At 39.4% G+C, this 22,980-nt stretch overlaps 1 protein-coding gene across 1 annotated transcript; it reads left to right on the top strand.

The window, feature by feature from the left end:
* Nucleotides 1-9,155: 9,155 nt before the first annotated feature.
* LOC139734518 (cytochrome P450 2A13-like) lies at nucleotides 9,156-21,807 on the top strand. Its single transcript, XM_071645293.1, has 5 exons — nucleotides 9,156-9,534; nucleotides 10,030-10,520; nucleotides 16,097-16,099; nucleotides 16,936-17,398; nucleotides 21,534-21,807. Exons 1-5 carry the CDS (start codon nucleotides 9,156-9,158, stop codon nucleotides 21,722-21,724), a joined length of 1,527 nt encoding a protein of 508 aa, XP_071501394.1. The 3' UTR covers nucleotides 21,725-21,807.
* Nucleotides 21,808-22,980: the final 1,173 nt, after the last annotated feature.

Genomic DNA, 22,980 nt, shown 5'->3' with positions numbered 1-22,980 from the left:
AAATAATTGTATAAAAATTTTGAAGGTTATATACGTGTGTGTGTGTGTGTGCATGTGTGTGAAGGTACAAAAATGTGAATCTATATGTGTTCTTGACCAAAAAAAAAAACAAACACATATATCACACCACGGTCATAATCATTCCATATACTCCTGAATTAATATTTTCACTTGACTTTAACCTTTGACCTTTGACGAAATAGCCCAGAACTTGCCCTGCAAAATCTTTTTCGAATGACAGAATATACACTGAATTTGAAACATACGAGCAAACAAACCAACCGCGGGACAATTGATAAACACAGCTTCATCCACCCATACATAATGATTTACATATATCTGATGTTTGATATACAGATTTGATGATTATAACACAAAACTACATACACAAAATATTACAATCTGAGCAATGTCCCTCCGTTCAACATTCTAATCGAGCTAGGCACAAAGGAGTCCAGGAACCTACTTGTTCTACATCGAAGCGATCTCAGCCTGTTCCCTGACCTCAACACTACATAATTATTCAGAGGATGAAGCCCATTATCCATGATTGATTTTGCCCTTTCAATAATTCTATACTCCTACAAAGATCTTCAAAATATAGTTGTCCCCTAGAATCTTCTCCGCCTGCCCGACTATTTTTTTTTTGATCAAAGAGAGATCTGTCTTTCGGCAGGCGGTGAACTGAACCACACAGTCATGTACAAAAATACTCTCTATGACAGCTTTATAGAACAAGTGCATGATGGCGCAATCGACGTGAAAAGTGTTCACTTTGCGAAGAAAATACAATCTCTGCTGACCTTTCCTGTATAACTCCCTACAATTGTCTTCCCATTTCAGATTGTCATTGATTACAGTGCCTAGGTACTTAAGTGTACAATCTTAATGTTCTGCCCGTTCATATTCACTGGGCGACTGCTTGGTTCCATGGATTTGCGATTTCTGAAATCAATAATCATCTGTTTAGTTTTTGATGTGTTCAAATTTGATGTGTTCAAATCTAAACAGTTCATCTCACACCAGTTAATGAACCAGTTCAGGAACTGCGTATATTCACATTCATTTTCCTTAATATGTCCAACGATGACGGTGTCGTCGGCGTATTTCAGAACAAACACGTTTTCTGAAGATGAGCGGCAATCGTTGGTATAGAGCACGAATAGAATGGGAGAGAGCACACAGCCCTGAGGAGAACCTATGTTGGAAACAATGGGCTCACTCTTTGCCACCCGCACTCGCACTCGTTGGATACGACTTTGTAGAAAGTCCATAATCCAGAGAATAATCGATGGTCTAATTCCAGTTCGCTTCAACTTTTCAACGAGTATATGGGGCCGAATGGTGTTGAATGCAGAAGCGAAATCTACAAACACAGTGCGCACGTAGGTTTTCGTCTGGTCGGTGTGCGTGTACAGAAGATGTGTCAGATAGAGGATAGCGTCTTGAACTGATTTGTTCTGCTGGTATGCATACTTGTGAGGATCAGTCAGTTCTCTGATTGGCTGGCGGAGACTCTTCAGGATGATTCGCTCAAAGCACTTCATAACAACAGAAGTTAGAGCCACTGGGAGGTAATCATTGTGTTGGGATGGGCGGGGCGTCTTTGCTGCAGAAATAATGGTAAATGATTTCCAGCAATTAGGGACTACTTTCTCGTCCAGAGACATTTGAAATGCAAGCAAAAAGGTGATGTTAATTCTCTTGCACAATGTCGCAATAGTTTCCCACAGATTTTATCAGGCCCTGTAGCTTTCCGGGGGTTGACTCTCCAGAATTGAAGGTAGACATCTTTCTCGTCCACTGTCACAGATTCATTAAACACACGGTGAAGTTCGTCCTTTTGCGCCTCGATGACGTCGATGAATTCGTTGGTATCGAATCGGCAAAAAAAAAAAAAAAAATGTGTTAAGTTCACCTGCCATCGTTTGGGGGTCGTCAATGTCAGCAAAAGTTTGGTCCCGTCGTGGCTTATAACCCGTCATAGACTGTAGGCACTGCCATGCCTCCCTGGGCTTATTAGCTTGAAAATAACTCTGTAACTTCTCTTTATATTTCTTTTTAGCATTTTCTACCTCCCGCTTCATATCCAAATGAAGGGATCTGAGCAGCTGTTGATCTCCCGCAAACAAAGACATCACGTTTAGCCTTGACTATGTTTCTTAGATGCTTTGTGATCCAGGGTCTGTTATTAGGATATACACTGATAGTTTAACTTTGTACGTGAAGGTTCTGACAGAACACCACGTAGTCGTTTATCGCGTCAGCGATTTCATTGATACGTCATCTGATGCCTCAAAGAAAACGTCCCAGTCAGTAATTTGAAAACACGTTTGAAGTTTGTCGATTGCGTCATCGTTCCACACTTGCATCGCTTTCTTTTCTACTTTGTGGGTTTTGAGTTTTTGACGGCATTTAGGTAGCAAGTGCACTGTACTGTGATCTGACAGGCCAATCCCGGGTCCAACAACGGACTTGTAAGTGTTTGGAACTGAAGTGTAACATCTATCCAGAATGTTGTCACCTCGAGTCGGCTTATCAATGACTTGACAATAGTTTGGCATCTCGTCTTCTAAACGGCAGTGATTGAAGTCTCCCTAGACAATTTTTGGTGAATCCGGTGACTGAGCTTCCATCTCTCCAACAAAGTCCTGAATATACCGCGTAGATTGAGTTTCGTGGCATCAGGGGCAATGTAAACCAAGAATATGTGCACTTGGTTAAACTCACGGGGCAGGTGAAATGGACGAAAGGACACACAAAGCATTTCCACGTCTTCATTACAGACAGAATGTCTAACCGTGAAATTGGTACACCATCTTTTATTGACGTAGATACATACTCCACCGCCAAGCTTTTTGTTGGTCTGTTCTTGAAATCTGTCTAATCTGACAATATCAAATCTGTCTATAACAATGCTTTCATAAGTTATGCCTGAATTTAGCCAAGTTTCAGTCGTGCAGATTATACTGGAATTGCGGAAGTCGTTACAGTACCTTGCCAAAGCTCTGATTTCGGCAACTTTGTTATTAAGCGACCGCACATTCCTGAGGGCGATCACTGGTAGTGGGGGTTTGTTTCCTCTTTCTTAAACCCTGTTCCGAACTCCGCCACGTTTCCCCCTCCTAAGTCCAGGCACTCCATCGGTATTGTCCCGCGTGTCGGTATCCATTTGTGTAGACTTGCCGGGACGCCCCTGGATGCAGGTGCGTTGGCGAGACTGTACAGGAATTGGCGGGAGTAATGAATCGTGGGATGCAGTTCAGGTGACGCAGAAACAAGGCTTTTTCCAGGCAACAGTATCGTCAGTAATGTCAGAAAATATATCATCAAACTCAGTATGGTTTCCACATGCATCTTTGCAAGCACAAATACTCCACGAGATCATACAATACGTGAAAAACAAATATCAAATCCGGAGAAGAAATGACATGCAAACTGGTCGCTACAGTGCAGCGCCGTCTAAGTATGCAGTAAGATGGGTGCACACAGAGAACATGCATTGGTTTGATTTGCCGTTGAAAAACATGGTGGAAACAGGCATCAAATTGCTCAAATTTGTGATTTTCTGAAGTTTTCAATTTGGCATTTAGCCAGTTTTCTTAAAGCCTTTCTTCGAGCCCCTCGCCGAGGCTTCTCTTAGAGACCTCACCATAAAAACTGTATTCCTGTTGGCCATCGCCTCAGGGCAGAGGAGATCCACGATCCACACTCTTTCCATTGCGCCCGGTCACATCCACTGGGAACGAAGCGCCGTTCGCCTCATTCCCCGTGCCGATTTTCTTGCCAAAAATCAAACGGCCTCCTCGGGTCCTCTCGAGATCCTCCTTCACCCGCTCGCTGACCTGTCCTCGGTCCCCGAGGACAAAGTGTGGTGTCCGGTTCATGCATTGAAATGGTATATGGTCCGCACGAAACCAAAACGGCAAGGTCAGCAGCTGTTCGTGATTACCAAGGAGCCCTTCACGCCCTCTTCTAGGGATACAATCTCCGCATGGATCGTGGCGGTAATCAAGGCCACAGGCCCAGCGGCCATCATCTCGAATGCGATGCCGTGCGCCCATAATACTTGCGGCATCAGTGCCTCCTGGGCGCTCTTTGACGGCGTCTCCGTGGAGGAGATCCAGACTGCCGCGTACTGGTAATCCTCCAATACCTTCACGTTCTTCTACCTGAAGGACATTCTCGCCTCCGAAGGCTCCTTCCAACGCGGAGCCTTCACAGCCACTCCCAAAACCTTAAACACCATATCTCCGGGCCTCGACAGCCGGCCACCCACATCTGTGCCGGTCTAGCATACTTTTGAGACAGGCGGCCAGTTGTATTGAATGTAGATCAGAAGAATCAGTAGTGATTCTCTTAACTACGAGATACAACTGGCCGCCTGTCTCAGGCGCCTGCCCACCGTCCCCTCGCCTCGCTTCGCACCGGGCTGTCGCTCCTGTCGGAGCACCCTCTTCTGCGCCAATACAGAGGACAGGCGGCCAGTTGTATCTCGTAGGTAAGAGAATCATTACTGATTCTTCTGTTCTATGGCATGGAATACGTCAATGCAATTAGACGACAATATCTCCGTACGTGGAATCCAAAATGAGTGTGCAAGATCGGTATCTGAACCTACATTATTTTGAACATTTGTGAGGCGAAAATCGGGTACATTTGATTGGTTGTTTTTTTTTTTTTTCACATAAAAATCCCGGTAAAAGTTGAGGGGTGGTGATATCTGGTATACCAAAAATGAGCGAGAGAAAAACTGACATCATGCGCGTTTCGTGGTGATATTCTTATATGGCGACCTCAAATTTTAATTTTGAGGACAGCATCGCAATATGGAGAATTTTCTCCACAATATGAGCACATTTCTGGCCGATTTCCAGTCAGTTTTGATATTACAATCACTGATTGAACGTTAGGGTGGTGACATGGTGTATACCCAACCATACCTGCCACCAATGTAGCGGGGTCCATACAATTGGAGGGCATTGTCCCTGGGCAAGCGCGCCGGAACACTTCTGGGTTTTGTTTTTGTGTTGTTGGTAGGGGGGCAAATCTCGACGGGGGGGGGGGGGGGGGGGGGGGGGACATTAATGTGACGGTGTGAAATCCTACATTCCTACCGGTACCTTCTATTGACAATACCTGTGAAATACACGTAATGCTTTCCCAATGTGCATTTATAATTTGCACGGTCATTGTTTTGCAGCTATTGATCTTGTTTATTATTGGGTTTTTCAGTAATATTTGGACATCTTCAAAGCGCCAGTGAGGAATTCAAAACCACTGTGTGTAGTCTCTTGCGTGAATGTTCATTCTGTACGCACAATGCTATTTCAGAGGGGTGGTTTCAATGTAGGAGAGTGGATCGTATTACCGGACGCTTTTTTTTTCTTTCTTTTTTCTTTTTTTTTTTTTGGTGACTCTGAATTCAGTACTCATAGAATGATATTTCAGTAAAAAATAGCACCAGTTATTCACAAAGTCCTGAAAATTACGAATTTGGCAAAATTACGAAAATTATTCACTCCGATTTTGGGAAAATAGACTTCAAATATTAAGCTTTTAATGAATACATTTCAGACGAATGGCAAAGTGAAAGTGGCTCTCTCGATCTGGCCGTACATATAGTAAAATGAATATTTTTCATGATTTATGATCTCTTCTATCCCTTCGCAGTTTCAGATATGAAATTGACAACTTTTAGGCAAGAAAATTGCCTCTATTGTTCATTTTGGTCTTTAAATAATTGAATAATTATTTGATACAGGGGGCACTTTGGGGGATCGAGGGGGTAAGACTTGTTTTGCGCCCCCAAAATAAATATTGGGGGCAAGTGCCTCCCACCCCCACCCCACCCCGCTTCCGGCGCCCTTATCCCTGGTGGCACCGATGACCTGTGCCACACGGCTCCCGCCTAGCCTCTGCCACCATTTCTGCAACTCAGCAAAAGCTGATTCAATGGGACGCCAGCTAGGGCCTTCCACTTGTCAGTCCCCACTGGGGAGACTGTTGTATTGTAGCTGAAGTACGCATGGGGAAACACCTTCTTCCATATAGCCACTGCTTCAGTTGCAGCCAGCTGGCAGCAATGGATGTGGACCCGCTGGTGACAGGAGCAATGCTCTCTGAGAGCTGCTCATACCAGCTGACTAGACTTGGTGACTGTAGGATCCACACACCCATTATGAGGATCCTATTTTGGGGTCCTTCTTGGGCTTTGAAGGCTTGGGGCAGACATGACAATCCAGCCCATCTCCAAGATAGCATTGACTCTGGGGTCGCGCATGGGTGCTTGGAGGCGATCCAAAGTCAGTGCTACGACCTGCGGGGCTATTGCTTCACATGTACTCCCACTGTCACCTCCCACCTTGGTCATACACCATCCTTGCTTCATCCGTTTTCTCTGCGCCAGTGGACAACCACTCTCGCAGAGTTGCAAGGCTTGTGCCTCCCTTCTGTCTCCCACAGTAATTGGATGGTATTGGTAGGGTCATCTGGAACCAACGGAGGGAGCGATAGTTCGTAGGAGCTCCGTTTAAATGCAACTAAAGCTCCCTGCCTACATTTCCCACCTGAGCATGTTTACCCTTACAATAACCAGGGTTAGAATTTGTGTAGTAAAAGTTCATGATTATTTGTATAAAAAACCTTGGAGAAGTCCAGGAAGATATTAACAAGATGTGAATGATAACCTATGGTATGCGCGACGTTAGCAATGAACTTCAAAAGAGCTTGAATGATGCTGTGTTTTCGACAAAACCCGAACTGAGAATTTATGAAAACGTTATGAAAATTAATTGTTCTTGAGAATAAAATTGTATTATTTTTTCCTAAATTTTAGACGATGAAAGTAAAGAAGTGGGTTTACAATTACCTATGTCAAGGTCATCTCCTTTTATTTTTAATAAAGGGACAACCTTGGTAATTTTCATATGATCCGGAATAACACCGTATGATATTAGACTAATCAAAAATATGTACAAGTGGATCCGCGATTTGGCATTTGGGAGCATTTGTCGCCGGATCGATTGTCACGACCTACAGAGCTACAGAGCAATTGTTGTTGGAGCAATAATCGCCGGAGCATGGTTCGTATATTCATACCAACTTCTGATCTTACACTGCAAAAAGTCCGGTGTTAAATAGTGAACACCGAGCTGGTGTTAAATTTTCGGTGCTCATTTATGGTGTTAAATTAACACCAACGGGTGTCATTTCCAAATTTTAAACTGTTTTTGAAGAGTTTCTTAGTAACTACACTTCTTGTTGATTTTTAATTTAAACAAGACGATCAAGAATTTTACATTAAAATACTAGATTTTTGAAAAAATGTGAAAATAAATTTACACCAAAGTAACACCAGCTGGTGTGGTCCCTTATTGAAGCTGGACGGGTGTTAAACCATTGATATTAACACCAGCAAATATCAAATCAACACCATGTGGTGTCATTTTTGAATTAACACCAGTACAGTGTCAAAATAACACCAGGTACAGTGTCAAATTAACACCACGAAGTGTCAGGTGAACACTTTTCAACACCATCACAGTGCATTTTTAACACCTGTGGGTGTGGTCCTTTATTGAAGTTTGATCGGTGTTAGATTTAACACCCGTGGTGTTAAATCTAACACCCATGTTTTTACAGTGTACGGGTAATTCACATGTTTATTTTTCGTCGTCCTTTATTAAATATCCTATCAGCTACCAGAGTTAGTCTTATTCAAAACTCAACTTATTACCGAATCCACTTTGAAGTCACTTGAAAATTAATTTGTCTGTGTCTAGTTACTTGATCGTCTAAGCGATTTTGTGTTTCCAATATTTGACGTACATCAAGGTAAATTATTCCTCTTCCTAAAAAGAGTATGATTCAATTTTACTGAAAACTGTTTCAGCTAACTTGATAGTAATTTACTCACCTGTCTACCGTCAAACAACTAGATGTATGTTGTGTACTTTTTGTTATCATTGTAACCCCTATATTTGCACCCAAACTCCGTTTATGAAACGAAAATGTAATCTACAATGGGATCGATATTTGTTTAAGTATTTTCCTTGTGTAAAGTATAAAAGAGGAGTAGGATAAGCGATTCAAATCATCCTATTAACTAAACAGTGGCATTACCTTGCACCAAATCTCTCCATTGAACGCAAAACACTTATTAGCAGTCGGTACGAAGAAACAATGACTTGATGGCAAAGTATCATTGCATGACACCTTCAACAATGCATATATAGTTTGAGAGTTTGGCTCCTTATATATACGTTCCATGCTTTGTAAATCACACGCGTGGCCGTGCGCTAAAAAAAAAAAATTGAAATGCAGCATTATGCGTAGACATTAAAGTCTTGCGTGTCTATTTATGACAACTTTATAGATTGACAGAAGCAATATACAGTCTAGCTCGACTGCAATCCTTGAATACTGTCCAATTGAAAGCAAATACTGATAACGCTTTTTAATCCGATCGAAATGCACAGGTTACGGAACGAGCTTGTTTAGGATAGAAACAGGCCAAGAGTTCGTAAGAAACACGCACATACCGCGCGAAAGGTGTTTTCTAAAAGCAGTGTAAGAATAGACATTTTATCAAGTGAAGAGATAGCATATGCTCAAAATAGAGTTCAAAGTAAATATTGTAGAACAGTCACGCCTTTAATAGAAACAGCTCCAAGAAGCCTTTATCAAAAAGAAAACAGGAAGAGAGCTGAAAATAGTATAATCTTCGAGGTTTTATCAAGCTAGAGACAAAAATAGACATGCAGATAGCATTTGTTTATGCTTACTCTGTAAATAGGATTTGATCCTTCGGGTAAGTCTTTCACTCCGAAATTATGGCTTGTATACGCCCATTACAGGTTATTTCTGTTTGGTATAATCATGAGTACCGTGTCTTTGGAATGCAAGGACTTAATAGATACTGAAGAATGACTACACTTCATCTTCTCTTATATAACGCAGAGCTCACCAACAGAGAACCTCAGAGCTCAGAATATTGACGATTTGTTTACAGAAGGGCCCGTCGTCTTGTTAGCCCCCTTTGATTCAGAATCAGGATCAAACCTCCCACTTGATTATCAAGGGATTTACTGTCGTATGAACACCGACATACAGGTCTACCTTTGAATAAAGCAGTCTTGGAAAGACACCCAAAAATGACGACTCTTCTCGCTACGGAAGTCTCGTACAGTTCCCCTGTAACTATACTGACAACTGCCTTGACAGTCCTATTATATGCCCTTTACCGCCTGAAACAAACCGGTTCTAAGGCGAAGCCAATTCGCCCGCCTGGTCCGAAAGGTCTACCACTGTTTGGAAACCTCTTTACGGTCGCACTCTCTAAAATGCCCCAGCATATGTTGGTGGACAAATGGAGCAAGCAGTACGGGCCTGTTTTTTGGTTTAAGATTTTCAACACCGGTGTCGTCATTATCAACGATATAGACGTTGTGCACGAGACTTTCCAGAGCCCAGACGTCAGTGACAGGATGCCGTTTGCCACATGTGACAGGGTTCTTGGAAGACAGCAGAATGGTGAGTCTCAGCTTTCAGGTTCTCAGAACCGGTAAAAATCAATTCTGTCTCAAAATGCCTAATGCAAAACTTGAATTCACGCGATTACTTCAAACTCTCTGCCATATAAGGCTAAGTTGTATCTTGCCGTTTTATATATCAGGAATATAATTCAAATATTGTAAGTTTTGCGTTTATGAATAATATGATATACCTGAACAGAATGTTCTGATAATGTGGCATGTATCACTGCCGGTTGCCAAACCTTAGCATCCCACGTCGCTGTCTAATAGACTGTAAATTGCTCTCCTAGGTCTGTATCGTATATTATTTCATGCGTAGTGTTTCACCGAAAACAGTGACTACGTGTATTATGAAAATGTCATCAAATGTCTTTTCTAAAGAAAAACTATATGAATAACAAAAATTGCCCTCCTCCGAGTTAAAAATTTGACAGATATCAAGAAAATGCCATTTAGGCAAACAATTCTCTTTGCTTATCGTGTTTCTTAACAGGCATTGCCTTCTCTAATGGCACCCGATGGAAGGAGCAGCGCAAATTCTTTGTGTCCGTTTTTCGAAAGGTCGACATTGGCGTCACGAAGCTGGAGGAAATTGTTGGTTCGCAAGTGGAGATCATGGTGTCCAAGATCAGAGGGTTTAAAGGTGGTAGGTTTGACCCGTCCATTCTGATCAACATCTCTATCGCTAACATTATTACTCGAATTATCACAGGCGTCACCTACGACCACAATAATAAAGACTTCCAGCAAATCGTGGCTTGTTCCGGGAAGCTCTTTGATATCAGCGGACCGGCAGGACTCTTTGCTCTAAACCCAGTCTTCTCTCAGCTGCCCCTACCCGTCAATTACGAAATACAGAGATTGGTCGAAGAGATCCTTGACTTCATCCACAAGTCCATTGACGAGCACAAGAGAAATTTCGATCCAAGCAAACCAGCCAAGGATTTCATTGGGTCGTACCTTCACGAGATCTCCAATTCAAATGTAAGTTCCTTCACGATATGCATGAGATATGTATCCATTTTTGTGTTGTATTGACAACATCGGTTGTCAAAAACCCATTTATAATTTTATTTTTATTTCAGAATTTTATTGATCAGAACAAAACATTGTCCTTTTTCGTAAATCATATGACATATTCATTTTTGACATCACAAAATAAACCTTTGATAGCATTGAATGATAGTAAAATGACCAGGCGTCTGATCCTTTTTTTGGACTATACTCTCTAACACACGTTAACACCAATAGCTCTAGAATCGTATACACAGAAAACGAGGGGGGGGGGGGAGAAAAAAAAATGCCTTTCATGGAAACATTAAACGTTACCAAAGACAAGACAAAACAAACCAAAGGCGCAAAAACACACACTACAATCTTTCAAAAAAACAACAACAACAAAACAAAGGTACTACACTTGTATTCACCTAGCTCTTTTATGCACTCTCCGTAACTTCCTCTCTACAATAACATATACACCCAGCCCTGGGCTGAAGATGGCAAGTCTCCTGTCCCGGCCCTCTCCCGGCCTGGGGGAAGGGGGGTATTCGACGCTACAGTCTTTTGGATGATAATGCAGAACAGAACGATTGTTTCATAAACATAAACTGCAGTAAACGCCATGACAAGAGAGAGAGAGAGAGAGAGAGAGAGGGAGGGAATTAGAAAAAGGAGTATAAACCGCGGTGAGAAAGAAAGGAACATCTGAGCAAGAAAAAGGAAAGAGAGAGGAGGAAGGGCAGTTGACTTTCTATAAAGATATAATTTGTTCTATTTTCCTCCATTTTGCCTCATGCAAATCAAATCTATTTTTGCTTTTAGCTATCTCTTCTTCAATCAAACTATTTTTTTTACATACTGCACAAAATTTTGCCTTTGAGGACATGAGCTTTGATACTTACAGCTTAAAATGAATTTTTTACCTAATGATATGAATAATTATATGTATAACACATATAACACCTTTTGACATGAAAGCAATTGCATGGAATCAATTTCCTTTTTTCCTCTTTAAACGATGATTCCCAGAATACTGACACCTTCCGGCAATCAAAAAAAAATTCTATTGTTTACGGTTCACTTTTACAAAAAGAACATCTTGAGTCATATCATCTTTTCTCCCTATTCGAACAAGCCACGAATTAACGGGGATCAAATTATTCAATATCTTATATTGCGTTATTCTTAATTTTGTATCAATTGTCAAACTGGCAGGTAATTTGGAAAAAGATTGAACATCTTCAAATCCAATGCCATACATATCATCAAAACGATCGAAAACACTAGATTTTCCAGGGCCATTCAAATGCACATATAACTGCTTTGTTGTTACGTTATGTAATTCCAACCATCTACCCTTAATCCAAATGAAAGGAAAAATACGAAGGGGTTTCACAAAGGGGTGATAATCTTTACGAAGAAAAAAGAGATTCCATTCACTTGGCATCTTCTTGAAGCAATCTAGAAGATTGAAATACTGAGTAAACTGCAAACCTTTACCCTTACAATCCTTCCAACGCAGAGGTCGGCCGTATTCATCTAACATATCGGTCTTCAAAAAACCTTTTTCTGCTATATGTGTATTAAACATAGACTTCCCATGAAACAAAATGTATTTATTATTCCAGATTATTTGATAGAGTATGCTTAATTCTCTGTTCTGAAGGAGGGGCCACGTTTCTAATACCTCTAAAAACCATAGTGAAACATTAATCTTTAACTTCCACCCTTCCACCCTTTTGAACATGACCCAAATAACCTCTGCACCCATTTTATTTTTTGAGCTTGCATCATTGACTTCAAACAGCACATTTTCAAACCTCCCTCCTCATAATCTTTTACTAAAACATCATTCACGTCGTGTACAAAAGAATCTGGCACTGAAATTATACTTTATATATAACAACTGAGATCAAGCATAAGTCTGAACAATCTGAATTTTCCCGTAAAGGGATAAATCTCTAAATCTCCACCTATGCAGTTGTGATTCAATATTCATCAAAATTCTTTGTAATTGTGCCTTCTGTTCGTGAAAAGAGCACGAAATATCTATTCCTAAAACAGTGAGAGCAGATACAAATTCTACGTTCTTAAATTGTTGCACGTCCGTGTAGGGTGCAGTAGTAAACACAGATGGACCGATTCGCATCACTTTTGTCTTATCATAATTAATCGATAAAGACGAACAGATGGCGAAATCATCTAAAATCTTTGCAATATTAGGAAAACATTGATCATCTGTTAAAAAAAACTGCGATATCATCAGCATACATAGAACGTTTTATTTCCTCCCGTACGCCTAACTTTATTCCCATAATTTCTGGGCTAGATCTAATATAGAGTGCAAGTGTCTCTATGGCTAAAATGAACATATAAGGTGACAAAGGATCGCCTTGGCGGACGCCCCTCCCAATCCTAAAATACCCAATTGACCTATTATTATTCAAAACACAACTTTCTGTATCGTTATAAAACACACGCCGAAATCTACAAAATTTTCTTCAAATTTAAAGAATTTCAACACTTCAAATACATTGTAGATATTGATGATTGAGAGAATCAAAAGCTTTTTTTAAAATCAAGGCTTACGATAAAACCACAAATATTTTTCAATCTAGAATGAAAAAGTGTCTCTGAAACGGTGCGAACCGCTTAACCTATATACCTATCTTTGATGAAGGCTACCTGGTCCGAATGAATGATATTGGGTAAAACCTTCTTTAATCTCATCGCTAACACCTTCGAACATATCTTGAAATCAACGCTTAATACAGTAATCGGACGGTTATTCTCAATAAATAATTTATCTTTCCCTTTCTTAGCTATCAACGTGATCATTCCTTGTTGCGACGAACATAATTTACCAGACATAAAACTGTAATTCATAATCCCTTAGAAAAAAAGCACCAAGTTTATCCCAAAATTTGATATAAAATTCTATCGTCATACCATAATTTCCAGGAGATTTATTTTTAGCCATCATTTTCAGAGCCGCCGTGAATTCTCTCAAAGTCAAATCTGCATCACATATATCGCGTTTTGTTGATGACAGTGATGGACTATCATCTGACTTTACAAAAGAACAGTCTGTAAAAATGTTCTTTTCGGGCTCCTTATACAATATAATAATATCTAATGCATTTACTAATAGAACCACTATCATCCAAAAAAAAAGATCTTCTCCTTTCTTCAACACATTAATACATGTTTAAGTCTTATTCACTTTATTACACACTGACAGGTTACTTCCATCCCTATCCATATATCTATTCAAAAGAGTATTAAAATCTCCCCCCCCCCCCATTATAACAGCCAAAGAACTAATAATCATCAAATGACGTCAAACGTTCATGTAGTTGCTCAAATAAAGTCTCTGATCTGTGTGTTTGTCGCCTGTTGGCGCATAAATATTACAAAGTAAATATTCATTGCTTTCTATCTTCACTCGTAATAGTATCCATCTTCCATTTTCCGAAACATACTTATCAATAATATCAACTTCTTCTAACCTATCTTTAAACAAAATCATCACCCCGCAGCTATGTGAAGATCCGTCTGAAAAATTTTGCCTTTCCTCCCCATTGTTTTGTCCGTTCAGTAACGTTGTCTTAAAGACTATACGTCTCCTGCAAAAATGTAACATCTGCCTGTTTATCTTTACACCATGAAAACACTTTAATTCTTTTTAAATAAGACCGTATACCTTTAACATTCAAAGATATAAAATTCAGCTTCGTGTCCTGAAAAAAAAAACTTCCATAATGACATATAATCACTTTTGAATACAACCTTATTATCACACCAATGTAATCAAGAATTAGCGGGAGAGAATGTGAACACCGTTATTGCACAAGCATTGACATGTATACGAATACATCCACAAAAAAGTACATCATCTTTGAGAGATGCACTTTTTTCATCAAAATTCAAGCTTATGTATACTAAAAACCGCAGGATAAAAGTAACACAATATCTCAATCCAAGGGATGATATCAGACCAACCAGTTTTCCGTAACACCATACCCCAAAGCGCTTTGACACTGATGCGCCAACGACGTCCAAAAGGAAAGCAACGCACAATTCGTACCAACTGAACAGAAATGGATTTACGCCCGGAACGCGCACAATAAACTTCTCAACTTGGAGGGGTCTGTTTAACTTCCCACCCCCAGGCGCCGAGGAGAGAGCACAGGAGAGCGTAACAAAAGAGGTTCTATAAGCATTGACATGTATACGAATACATCCACAAAAAAGTACATCATCTTTGAGAGATGCAGTGGACCCTTGGGGGAAAAGGTTACCTTTGATACCGTGTAAACAGAAATCCTATCTGAATAAAAAGAAGTCCTGAAGCTAGAAGACAAACATTTACAAATTCCGAAGAAGAAACTCTGAACAAAACAAATAAAAATTAACACACATACATTCATCACGTACTCTAAGGCCATATTGCGGCTACTGAACCGGATTCTCTTAGGTTTCCCGGAACAAAATCCCCCACGTAAATAAAAAAAAGACCGTCAAACTCACTTGATTTTTTTTTCTTTTCACCATTCACAATACTACCCTTTAAAAAAATGGCGTCGCCATGTGGTGTTAAAACACTCGGAAAAAGAAACCTCTCCTTCCCAATCTGAAGAAGGAAAGTACATGTACACTTGTACAAAATTATTTTTGGATACACAGAAATCTTTAAAACCGAACTCAAATGCTTTGCGTGTATCAAAAGCATTGAAAATCATAATGAACAAAAAAAACCCGGCTTGCAATTGTTTTCCGATGCCGATACATTGCATATATGACAAAGAGGGAAAAATGCTTACCAAGCGTACAAACCAATTGGAGCATAATGCTCTACACTTATAAATGAAAGGCGTTTGTATCACTTTCTGTGTACGCCATAACATAGAAGCACGCATACCAGGTGTGCTTGCACATGAAAAATATTTCAGGCCATGCCACCTTCCTATACAAACATGCCATGTGTATGTATGAGTGGGCGAAGTTGTACCTATCAGCTTTTGAGTGCACATGCTCAAGGTCAAAGGTCAAAAGGTCAAGGTCAAATGCTCAAAATCTCACTATTTCCCCCATATCTATGCAATGCCTAAAGGTATTTTCTTGAAACTTAGTGAATACATGAACTACCAAATGAACATTCAGCAGAGAGAGTTTTAGGTCATGAGGTCAAATTTCAAGTGAAAATTTTAAAATTTTACTTTTTTCTCCACATCTCAAATATTTCAAGGTATCTTCATGGGACTTAGTGCATATGCATGTACTAACTGGCAGTGATCATCTAGGGAATCTAAGAGTCATTGGTCAAAGGTCAAGGTCAACTCAACGAAATGTCACTATTTCCCTCTTATCTGTGCAATGCCTGCGGGATTTTTCTTGAAACTTAATGTATGCATGTATTACCAATAGAGATTCTCGTGGAAGTTTCTTGCCAAAAGGACAAAGATCAAATGAAAATGCTAAATTTCACTTCTTCCTTAAACTTATAAAAGGTTCAAAAGTCGGGTACAAATCCTCAAATCCCCAAATACCTGCACTCTTAGGCAGTATAGCCATTCATCCAACAAGGAAAGTGAACATTCAACACATTTGTGACAAACCTGTCATTTTAATATTTTGCCATTTATGTGAAACTGTCATCACACATTGTCAAGACATTGTACTATAAACCTGCTAGGAGACCCATGCATTATGGCGGAGGCATACCAGTCGCATAGTGACATTTCTAGTTTTTGTTTTGTTTTTACACTTACTGAGCAGGGGGTAAGAGCGACCCCGTTATAGAGACCCCAGGTCATCTAACGCCGCAAACACAAACAGCGCAGGTCACCGGAAGTGTGTGCTTTTTGCTGTGACCGATTAGAGTCATCATTGTCTTGGGTGAACTCGGCACAACCTCCAAGAAGTTAGATTGAGGAGGTGCATGGACGTGCATGAGGACGTGCATGAGGAGGTTGTGCCGTTACTTCGGGGGACTCTAAACGGGGTAGGCTCCTTTAAGAGAAAGGAAATACGGTAGTTGTGCATCACTGAAACTACTAGTACATTTGTTGGTCCCGTGACCATGTGCTCCTACTTATCCAAAAAAGGGAGAATCGACAAAAGAAAAATGGAAATTCAAAAGGGGAACCATTGACCTCGACACCCCTGTCCAGCAGCCCCCACCCCCACCGACACTGAAAAACGTACCGTGGCTTCTGCTCGCGGAAGTTATCGGGAAACAAACTACCCAAAGTTTAGTGTGACTGCGGCTGTTTCATCAATTCATCCGTTATCCGTATAAAGGCATATGCCAAGTATGATTTTAATGCTTTTAGTTTGAAGTTATTTACTGTTACTTGAATTTATTTATGCAAGGCCAATGATTTTTATTCCTTCTCAGGGTAACCTCAAGTCATTTGATGACGACAATCTTGTAGTTAGTTGCTTTGACGCACTCCTTGCTGGCTGGGAGACAGTTGCCTCCACACTGCGTTGGACTTTCTTCATTCTCACGACTCACCCCGAAGCAATGGATCGCGTTCGAGAGGAGATTTATGATGTCGTTGGATCCGACCGTCTACCTGCCATCTCCGATCGTCCCCACTTGCCATTGACCGAAGCAACTATTGCCGAATGCATGCGATTCGTCCCCGCCGTCCCGATCCATTTACCTCACGTTGTCGCACGAGACTGTAAAATCGGAGGATACGACGTGCCTAAGGGTAGCGCCGTTGCAGCAAATCTCCTTCACTTCGCAAAGAGTCCGTCACTGTGGGAGGACCCTGAGGAATTCCGACCAGAGCGATTCCTCGACGAGTCTGGTAATTTCATGAGAGGACTTGAACCAATACCATTCGGTTATGGTAAGTGTCAGTTGGCAACCCAACAAAGTGCATGAACCTTTCAGTCAGAGTAGCTTTAATTGGGTCACTTAGCAGATGGTATGTAATCGGAACTTCTTTCCAAGACTGATGTTATAATTATAAAACCAATGATTTTCCTGTTATCCCAAGATTACAGACAAAAAAAGATAAGTAAATTACGTTTGAATCACTGAATTTTTGCATGCAACAAATCAGATTATCTACCCTAACTTCCGTTGAGAGAACGTGTGTTTGGATTCATTTTAAACGATATTCTTAAAACGATTACATTCCTACAAATACCACTTGTGACGCTTAGATTAAAGTGAAAACATAGTTCTTGTAGGGTTTCAGAACCCATCTTGCACCATTTCATATTTGCTTGCAATATATCGAAAGGGTCTACCGAGAAACTTACCTGGCTGACGCTATTTGCCGGGATGAATTGTTTTGGAGTATTTTGAGATCAAAAATAAAAGTTGATATATTTTTACCGACTTTTATTCTAGAAGGATCCAGGCTAACTCAGTCTTAGGGACAACTCGGCCCTATTTCAGACAATTTACACGCAGTTCGTGATCGCCATATTTTATACGAAGGCGCACGTTCATTTTTGTATGCGCGCCAAAGAGTTCTTTGATGTGGGCGTTGTATCAACTCGGCCCATACCTGCGACCAGCCAGAACGCGAAGCACTTCTGTAGTACAACACCGTACATTCCAGAGGGACAGTTCATTACTATGTAGTTTCTTTAACCTGATTTGCTTTTATTTAATTTTATGATAAAATTGTTAAATCTAAAAGAAATCATTCCATCGTGTTTTTTTTTCTAATGAATCTGACTAAGGCATTTGATACAAGAGATAGATCATGATATCTTATAGGACAAAAATTGGAAAATGCAGGACCTGAGCCTGACCAGGCTGTATAGTGGTCAAAGGTCAAGGTCAATTATCATGAAGTTGTATCCATTTATGCGATAACTCAAGACTGGATGAAGCAAATTTCACCAAACTAGGTCCAAGGATGACATATGATGGGACAATTAATCTAGTAGGTTTTTTTTTTAAAGGTGAAATCGGCCAGAGGTCAAAGGTGAAAAGGTCAAGGTCAAATGCTCAAAATTTCACTGTTCCCCCCATATCTATTCCTGAAGGTATTCTCGTGAAACTTAGTGTATACATGTACTACCAAATAGAGATTGTCCAAAGAGAGTTTCTGGTCATGAGGTCAAAGGTCAAAAGGTTAAATGTCTGGTGAAAATGTTACAATTTCACTTTTTTCTCCATATCTCGCAAATGGTTCACGGTATCTTCATGGAACTTGGTACATATGCATGAACTGACTGGCAGGAATTATCTAAGGAATTTTGGGGTCAGGGGTCAAAGATAAGGTTCAAAGGTCAGAGTCAACTCATAAAAATGAACTGTTTCCAACATATTTATGCATTGCTTACAGGATTTCTCTTGAAATTTGATATTGACATGTATTACCTAATGGGGATTCTCTAAGAAATTTTCCTTCCAAAAGGCCAAAGGTCAAAAGGTCAACGCTCAAGCGAAAGTGCTATATTTCACTTTTTCCTTCCATATCTTGAAAGTGACTCAAGGTATCATGAAACAAAACTTAGCACATATTTGCATGTTCTACCTGGTAGTGATTCTCTTTGGAATTTTAGGGTCATGGGGTCAAAGGTCAAAGGCCAGGCTAAATGCAATTTTTTTTTATTTAATACCGAAATTACACTTTTTCTTCATACCTCAAAAATTACTCAATGCATAAACTTCAAAAAGGTTCAAAAGTCAAGCAAAAATCCTCAAATCCCCAAATACATGTACCTACACTCTTAGACAATATAGCAAACCTCGTTCAAGGAAAGTGAACATTCAACACGTTTGTGACAAACCTGTCATATCAATATTTTGCCAGTTATGTGAAACTGTCATCACACATTGTCAAGACATTGTACTATAGACCTATTAGGAGAACAATGCATTATGGCGGAGGCATACCAGTCGCCATAGCGACATTTCTAGTTCATTCATATTACATAATGTAACTTTACTTTACCTATCGTGTAATTCTTCACTTAAAATGCAAATTACTGCGGGTTTTTTTTTTTTTGTATGTGTGTGTGTACAATGACACACAGCTCGGAACTACGAAATGTCATTTCTATTCTTTCTCTTCTCTCAACTTTAACCTGATCAGGTGTTACCTATGTTTTCTCATAAATCGGTCTTGTTACATTCCTTTTTTATTGTCTTCCACAGCTCAATGTTATTGAAAGTACCCGAGCTTCAAACTTAATACTTATTTTGTGTTTGGGATGTGTGTTGGGGTGATACTATATCGCCCAGAGAACGTCATCCCAGATGACCAAACTGCTCATCGATGACGGTCTCCTTCACCTACTAGGTGTTACAGAAAACATTTTCCACTTTTGATCCTTCATAGCGCAAAAATGATACATCAGATAGCAATGTCACTTACATGAGTAATAGCTGAATAGTGTACAATTTAGTTGGAGGTAATTTGAATATAAAACATGAATTAGTTTCATTAAATCCATGATTGATTTTAAAATTAAGTTTCAGATTTTGGTCGAATTTGAATCCTCTGTACAAAATTGAACTTTACACAGAAACCAATGATGTGTAAGTGAGTGTGTGCTTACAATGACCCTGAACAATCGACGTGAATACCACGAATACAAGTGTACCACCTTTCCAGAGCTCTACTGACTTTGCTTCAGGTGTCTTGCTCCAAGGCACATGGATGCTTTATTATCAACTCATGATGGATTGGACGCTTGCTAGTCTGAATTCATGGTAAAAGATAAAATGCATGCACATGAAAAAAGAAAGCACATTTTTTCATGTGCTTTCTACATTTCAGGATGAAAATAGACTAGGTGTGACAGTAAACTTTCTCATGAATATGTAATGCATTCAAACCGTGACCATTGCTCAGAACCATTGTCTAGATGTATAAACAACACACTCCCATACACGTAAATTGACCCCTGTGCAAAGTTAAAGTTTTGTACAGCTGGTTAAAACTAGAGCAAAATTTGAACCCTAACTTAAAAATAATGTTTGAATTTAATGAAACTGATTTATTCTTTTTTTAAATCACGTCCAACAAAATTGTACACTATTCAGCTTTTGGTCATATCAATGACATTGTTATCTGATCAAAAAGATCAAAAGGATCAAAATATCAAAAGTGGTGAATGTTTTTATAACACTTAGTATACCCTTATTTATATCTATTTCTTTTGAGTACTCTTTAAGTGCTCTCTCTCTCTCTCTCTCTCTCTATATATATATATATATATATATATGTATATATATATATATATATATATATGTATGTATGTATATATATATATATATATATATATATATGTACACACTTGGTGATTCTATCCTTCTATGAAGAGTGCTCGATATCCTCAAAGGAAGAGCTTTAGACAGAAGTATTGAAACAAGTTCACTCAGTTGACAGCAGGTTCATCCGTATTTTATTGCTACTCGGAGTTTCATACCACGTCCATGAGGGGCAATCATCAGGCAATGATGATTGCCCCTCATGGAGGTGGTATGAAACTCCGAGTAGCAATAAAATACGGATGAACTTGTTCCAATACTACTGTCTATATATATATCTATGTATTTTGAGGAAATTCTTGATTTGCCACGATGATTTAATTTAAACCAATGAAGAAATCAGACTGACAGAAACGGAATTACACTAAAAACATACTTCATACCTAACACTTATCTTTATATTCATCTGAAAACATCCTATTGATGTAGCTGAATTTTTATCATTAAAGCGAAATAATTCGATCTCCAAATTATCTATAGATTTGCAACAAAATGGAAAGGTCAATTTCAGTAAGTACACATGAGGTGTATATCAAGAGAAAGAATTTATATTTTGCGAGGATGGCAGAAAGTATATATAGCGGTGGAGATGTGTGATCTACTGAAAAGCAGAATTTTGCAAGGCGTTCGTCACTCGATAAAAAACAAGTAAATAACATATTCATCTCCGATTTGGGCTGCAATTAATTTGCTGTATATCAATATATTAATGTATGCTAATCTGCCATTTCGTTTCTATCCAGGCAAGAGGCAATGTCCAGGTGAACAACTAGCCCGGATGGAGATGTTTCTTTTCGTGACGTATCTCGTGCAGAACTTTCATCTGAAACTCCCATCAGAGGCAACCGGTAAACTTGATGGCGTTCTTGGCTTGACCTGGCGACCCAACGTGTACGAACTGCAGGCCTCCGACGTAAGCTTATATAAGGCTTAGAACGCGTTTAAGGGAAACTGACGTGGTAATTAGTTGATGCGTGGTGATAAACGCTCAATTTTCCTGTTTGCATTGAGGTATGGGACACGCGAAAAACACAGAAATTCTGTAGTCCGTTTACTTTATTGTGTTGATGTTCACGGCAGCCGTGCAGTGCAGTGTATACGGCGGAAGTGATTGCATCCATGATTGCTATACATGAAAGGAAAACATTGCACGGTGGTGTTCCTTAATATCGTGATCTCGATGAATTGAGTGGCAGCTTGGACATCTAAATTCTCATGTGTTCATGGTTGTACGTCAATCAAGTATTTCGTGTTCCAGCTAAAGTTGTGCACAAAAATCAAGTACTGCGGAGCTGAATATTTTTCAGTGTAATAATCTGACTCGCTGGCTTTATACTTACATGGACTTTACCGTTATGGACTGTTAGTTTTATGTTGATATTGTACCGACAGCGGTTTAACCCTATAAAGCCCAAGGGGGGCACATTGTGCCTCCCCTACCAGATTTTCATTTGCCACTCCTTCGCCCTTTATCCGATTTCAACCAAATTTGGTGACTTTTCCTAAAATCTTATTGCGAACATTTTGATATATAATTTAGCTATATTTGATGTTGCTGGTTGCCATGGTAACCATAAACTGACAACCATGTCAGTCAGATTTTGCATCTTTTTTCTGTTCCCATTTTATTTAACAGCATTACAGTGGATGAAATGGGTGTTTCTTGGCTGAAATTTGTTTAAGGAGCAAAATTTGAAGTAATTATGGTCCTGGAAAGTTTTTCTTATTATTTCCTTTGTTTTTATGAGACAAAGGAATAAAACAATAGATATAATAGAGATAATTGAAAAAAAAATGATATTTTCTAAAGATTGCCCTTCTATTTTGTGTTATTTTGATTCCCTCACCCAAGTTATGCCTCTAATATCATTAGTTTATCATATTATCAATCTGCAATCTTGAAATTCCACTATTATGCAAATATGAAGTGTCATAACTATACATGTACCCATCCGAAACATTTCATCTCAGGTCTCATAATGTATTATTATGCTGACATGAATAGCGCCCCCATGTGGTGACCTTGAGAAATTTCAACCATAACAAATAATAAGATTCCACTTGCTTATCATTTGTGACAAATATGAATATGATTGGTCTATAATAAGACATATATAATGAGGATAAAGAAATTATACAGAAAAATCATGTTTTTGGCATATTTCCTATGTATTTCTTTATATTTTGGAA

This window comes from Diadema antillarum, unplaced genomic scaffold, assembly GCF_040938485.1.
Source record: "Diadema antillarum isolate AM-2024a unplaced genomic scaffold, OU_Dant_1.0 seq00000531_RagTag, whole genome shotgun sequence".
NCBI classification, from domain to species: domain Eukaryota; kingdom Metazoa; phylum Echinodermata; class Echinoidea; order Diadematoida; family Diadematidae; genus Diadema; species Diadema antillarum.
This window is presented reverse-complemented; position numbering and strand designations above follow the sequence as displayed.